This window comes from Otolemur garnettii, unplaced genomic scaffold (genome assembly GCF_000181295.1).
Source record: "Otolemur garnettii isolate 467f Iridium unplaced genomic scaffold, OtoGar3 scaffold00026, whole genome shotgun sequence".
Taxonomy (NCBI): Eukaryota; Metazoa; Chordata; class Mammalia; order Primates; family Galagidae; genus Otolemur; species Otolemur garnettii.
In genome coordinates this window covers 11,976,786-11,982,716 of record NW_003852421.1, presented here as the reverse complement: position 1 = coordinate 11,982,716, position 5,931 = coordinate 11,976,786, and the positions used below count along the sequence as shown (strand labels likewise).

At 41.4% G+C, this 5,931-nt stretch overlaps 1 protein-coding gene across 3 annotated transcripts in view; it reads left to right on the top strand.

Moving 5' to 3' along the window:
- Positions 1-5,931, top strand: part of DTNBP1 (dystrobrevin binding protein 1) — a 136,437-nt gene that overhangs the window by 65,043 nt on the left and 65,463 nt on the right. For all 3 annotated transcript variants that reach the window (XM_003788318.3, XM_023512328.1, XM_023512329.1), the window contains one exon: positions 5,692-5,714. In XM_003788318.3, the coding sequence (XP_003788366.1) occupies positions 5,692-5,714 (23 nt within the window). The remainder of the gene's footprint in view (positions 1-5,691; positions 5,715-5,931) is intronic.

Below are 5,931 nucleotides of genomic sequence, written 5' to 3'. Positions count from 1 at the left end.
GCACACTGAGGCTGATGGGTTCAAGCCTGGCCTGGGCCTGTTAAACAACAATGACAACTGCAACCAAAAAATAGCCAGGTGTTGTGGCGGGCGCCCGTAGTCCCAGCTACTTGGGAGAGAATCCTTAAGCCCAAGGGTTGGAGGTTTCTTTGAACTGTGACACTGTGGCACTCTACCCAGGGCAATAGCTTGAGGCTCTGTCACAAAAAATAAAAAACAAAAAAAATAAAAACATGAGAAGTATTAGCAGGATGTGGTAGCATATGCATGTAGTCCCAAGCTACTTAGGAGGCTGAGGCAGAAGGTTCTCATGAGCTCAGGACTTTGAGGTTGCAGTGAGGTATGATTTTTGCCCTTGCACTCTAAACTAGGCAAAAAAGAGAGACCCTGTCTCAAAAAACAAAACAAAACTCTGTAGTAGTTAGAGAAGGGGTATCTAGCCTTTTTTTTTTTTTAATTTTCTCTGCTACATATTAGAAGAATAAGAGTTATCTTGGGCACACATTAAATACACACACTAAGAAAAGCTGATCAGCCAAAAAAAGGTTCATGTATGCTTTTTTGTGACCCCACAGATAAGCAAAAACAGTCCTCACAAAATCAGCATGGCTGGCCATTGGCCAGAGTTTCTATGCTCCTGACAGCAAGGGTCTCTTTGAAGAAGCAGATATGCTTAGTTATTCTACAACCATAGTACTTAATAATCCTAATTTGTTAAGTGTCTTTTGGGTCCAACTCTGTGCACATAGGTGATGCAGGACAGAGGAAATGGTCTCTGCACTCTATGGTGTAACTCTAGAGATAATACATGGATGGATGCAACCACATTACAGGGCAGTTCGTCAGGTCTATAACACTGGTAGAGTTAAATTGGTATAGGAGTTTAGATAAATGGAGAGATTGCTGATTGGATGTCAGGGAACTTTCATGGTAAGATGAATTTGAAGACTCCTTTATACTGATTACCATTACTATCATTTATAACAGAGCTTGACAGAATGACCAAAGTAAAACTCCTGCTTACCTAGGGTTTTTCATTTGGTGAATTGAGAGTATGACACAATGGTTAAGAGTAAAATATCCACTATGTTCTCAATGGATGTTATCCGTCATTATCATCAGTTATGCTTACCTTCAAAACTCATCAGTACAGTGCTTCTTCACAAAGTCTTTCCTACCAAACCAAAGGGTATGAATTACCCCCTCTTCTTTATTCCTAGGAGGGTCTCAGCATGTCATTACCAAAGCACTGATCTATGACATCAGTTTCTAATTACTGCTTTACTTCTCTGTCTCTCCCACTAAAATTTCCTGAGGTTGTGGAACATGTATATTCCCACACCTAACATGATTCCTAGTGTCTAAGGCTCAATGAAAGTTTTTGAATGAACTCAATGAAGATTATATTCAGTGTAAGAAAATGGATGTATTTATATAAGGTTGACAGTAGTGATGATGGAAAGAAATAGAGGATTCAGATTATGTTCTGAGATAGAATTGATGAGATTTATTGAAGGATTAGATGTGAAGAGTGAGAGAGATGGATGAACCAAAACTTGAAGAGTTGGGTAATGCCATTAATTGAGATGAGGAAAAGTGGAGGATGAGCCAGCTCTGTTTTGTAAATGTTTGAGAAGCTTATTTCCCTTTTGAGTAAAACCATCATATGAGTTTGGAGCTCAAAAAAGAGATCAAGACAGGACACATAAATCAGGAAGTCCGTAAGGGATGACATTTAAAACCATGTAGCTAGATGACATTGCCTTCTGGGTAATTTAAGGAGAGAAGAGGGCCCAGAACCAAGCCTGCAGCAGTCCAGCATTCAGGTCTGGAAGGGATAGAGATGCTAGCTAAAGAAACCGAAGGGGTAGCAGAATACTAGAGGAAGCCTTCTCCAGGAATCACCAGTTGGGCCAAATACTGCTGAGTCAGTAGGATGAAAAGTGGTCATTGGATTGGCAGTACAGTGGTTGTTGGTGGCCTTGACTGTGTGGTAATGGGGTCCAGAAGCCAAACTGGGAAGGGTTCAAGAGTAGATAGGAAGTGAGGGAGTGGATCTGTTGGAGCTGAGTCCTTGAGTAGGCTAAAGGGCATGGGACTTGTCTGCAGCACCGTCAGCTTCCCAGGTTATTCCAGCAGCTCTCATCTGAACTCATGCACTGCCCTCCAAAATCTTTTTTTCTTTTTTTTTTTTTTTTGAGACAGAGCCTCAAGCTATCACCCTGAATAGAGTGCTGTGGCGTCACAGCTTACAGCAACCTCCGACTCCTGGGCTCAAGTGAATCTTCTGCCTCCACCTCCCAAATAACTGGGGTAACAGGCGCCCACCACAACACTCAGCTATTTTTTGGTTGCAGCCGTCATTGTTGTTTGCTGGGCCCGGGCTGGATTTGAACCCGCCAGCTCAGGTGCCTTAGCTGCTTGAGCCACAGGCGCCGAGCCAAATCTTTTTTTCTTCCTCCTGGAGATGTAGCTTGGACAGACACCTTGTGGTAACAAGTTCATCTTCTTTCTCCCCTGTCCCCATGTAATCAGGTGCCATGGCTGTTGAATCTTCTCTCCGGCATTTTTCACATGACACTCCCCTTTCATTATCATTGCCACTTATGTTGCTCTTGCCAGGCATTAATTAGCTCTTCTCCAAAGCGTTCTCATAGTTTCCTAAACACACCCTGCTTTTATTCTCTCCCTTGCCAAAACATCCATCAGTCACAGCTAGAAGGTTCTTCCTAAAGCACAGCTTTGCTCATGTTATTCTTCTGCTAAAAATAAAACCAAGTCTTTCAGCCTGCTGTTCTGAAGTATTTGCTCCAGGACAGATACCCATGATGTATTGCTGTTCTGAAGTCATTTCCCTACCTATAACCTGCATCTTTTGGGCTCTGTGCCTTCCTGGTCACCACTGCCTGTGCTGGATGTGCCTTCTCCTGCCGTCTTAGTACCTCTAACAGATGGTGGAATCTGCCTTAAAAATTATAAAATTTGGCTCAGTGCCTGTAGCTCAGCAGCTAGGGCACCAGCCACATACACCAGAACTGGCAGTTTCAAGCCTGGCCTGGGCCTGCCAAATAACGACAGCTACATCCAAAAAATAGCCAGGTATTGCGGTGGGCACCTGTACTCCCAGCTACTTGGGAGGCTGAGGCAAGAGAATCACGTAAGCCCAAGAGTTTGAGGTTGCTGTGAGCTGTGACACTACAGCACTCTACGGAGGGCGACACAATGAGACTCTGTCTCAAAAAAAAAAAATTATACAATTTCAGCACTTGATGCTGTGCTTTACTTTATCCATTCTTTAAAAGAACCATAATACTGAATTTTTTTCCTTTAAACTAGTTACCTATACTACCACTACTTCAACAAGTCTTTCTTAGGACAGGGTGCAGAATTATTTACTCTGAAAGTACATTCCTTGGAGATGCTGCTCAGGACGGTATTGGTGTGGGTTGTGATGTTAGATGGAGGATGATTCCCAGGAGAGCAGTGGGCTGGCCTCGCCCTCCCTCCTCTGCAGCAGTTGCCGTGGACTGGGCCAGGCAGCCGGGCAGTGGAGTGTTGAAAGACCACTCTCCTGTCTGGGCAGTTACTCATGAATATGGTAGATGCTGGATTCTTTGTTTTCTGGTTTATGTTTATGGTCTTTAGGGGTGGCGGAAAGGGAAGAACAATGTGTGTGAAATTGCTATTCTGAGTTTCAGCTTTGTGAAACAAGAAGCACTTGTCACACATTCTAAAAGAAGAAAATCAGAAGCTCTCTAAAGATTGCAATCATAGAAGACACAATTACTCATTAGACTGTTGACTGAGTGTTCTGTCAGTGCCTCCCCTATCAGTGATCTCAGGGTATTGCCAAGGTGAGGGCATCACTAACAAGTACATGGAAAGTGTCTCTTCCAGCTTTGTATGATACTTGCTGTCTTCCTTTTAGGTACTTTGGTTTTCATCCCATTATTGGAATATAAAGTAGGTTTTAGGCATGTTTAACTTATACCTAGCTAAGACTTTTTTTTTTTTAAGAGACAGGGTCTTGCTTTGTCACCCTAGCTAGGGTGTAGTGGCATGATCATAGCTCGCTGCAGCCTTGAACTCCTGGACTTAAGTGATTCTCTTGCCTCAGCATCCACAGTAGAACTACAGGCATGTGCCACCACACCTGGCTAATTTTTAAATTTTTGGTAGAGATGGGGTCAGACTGACTTCAAACACCTGACCTCAAGCAATTCTCCCACCCTGGCCTCCCAAAGTACTAGAATTACCTGGCTAAACTTTTAAGAATAAAATTGATTGCTGAGTGAGGTGACTCACACCTGTAATCCTAGCACTCTGGGAGGCTGAGGCAGATGGGTTGCTTGAGCTCAGGAGTTTAAAACCAGCCTGAGCTAGAGTAAGACCCCATCTCTACTGAAAAAAGAAAAACTATCCAGGCATTGTGGTGAGTGCCTGTGGCCCCAGCTATTGGGAAAGCTAAGGCAAGAGGATCATTTAAGCCCATGAGTTTCAGGTTGCTGTGAGCTATGGCCCTATGGCACTCTAGCCTGGGGCAACAGAGTGTGACTGTGTTAAAAAAAGAGAGAGAGAATGAAATTGACTATTGGCTGATGGGTAACAATTGCATTGTTTATTGAAAAGATAGGATTGAAAGTTACATTCTCTTTTGTAATTTATGAACCATAGTGCTGGAGAATTATTATGAGTAGGTATTTTTAGGAAAAGAAGAGTGGGATGTACATCTGATTTAAGAAGCTTCACTTTGGCTGTTGCAAGAACATTATCTGCTTGACCTTTCAGTAGGCATCTTGCCTGTGTTTTGTACCAGCTGTTAATTGTAGTGAACTCTTTTGGAACATGAGAGTATTATAATTAAAAATGTACAACTCTGATTTGAGAATTGACAACATCTCTAGGTTTTTAGTAAAACCTAGCATGCAAATAAAAGATACAAGTCTCATATTTTAAGTGGGATAACAAGCCTTTACTAAACTTGCCTGCTCAATATAAGTTTATATTAGTACTGATAATGAGAAGAAATATATAATTGCAAAATTATGAGAGAAGACTTGAAAATATCTTGCTTTGGCCTCTTTGTTTATTTTAGGAGCATTAATCTTTTCCCCCATTGTACATTTCCCCAGGAAGCTTTGTATTTTGGCATCCTTAATTGACATTGACAAAATAACAAACCAGAAGATTCCTGGAGCCTTGGCCCTTTTGTGGCAAGATGAGCTGTGGGTCTCCATCCTTTGCTGTGTGCTTTCCCCCCTTTTCTCCTTCGTTGTTGACAGAGGGAAATAACTGCTCCTATTCTGGATAATTTTTAACTAAAGACCACAGAATTCCATTATTTAATCTTTATCAATAGAGTAAAAATCATGTTAAGTGCTATTATAAACATGTATGAGATGTTCATAGTTGGCATTAAAATGTTCTCTGTTTTCTTCTAAGTGTTTTGTTGTTTTAATTGTTTAAATTTTGAAAGAATTTTTTTAGCTGTTAAGAGTTAATAGCAGAAGTAACTGAAAAATAGTTGTTTTAGACTAATTATGCTGGAAATTTCAGTAAAGCGTAATTGATGTGTAAGCATCCAGAAATACCTCTCTGGGCATCAAAAGCATATAAGTTTTTATTATAATGTAAGAATAGTTTCCACTGGAAATTGATTATTTTAATTTGCATTTTCTTATTTTTCTACAGGAAGGAACTTGAAACCTTCAAAGGTAATTTTGTGTTCAATTCTTCACTTTAAAGTACTTGAGAGTTAAATTGATATCAGGCGTACCCTCTTGATGATGGAAGAACTCATTCCTTTTTAAAATTGTTTCACATCAAAAGTCAAAGTTGGCTCAGCGCCTATAGCTCAACCGGCTAAGGCGCCAGCCACGTACACCTAAGGTGGCAGGTTCGAATCCCCAGCCCGGACCCACCAAACAACAA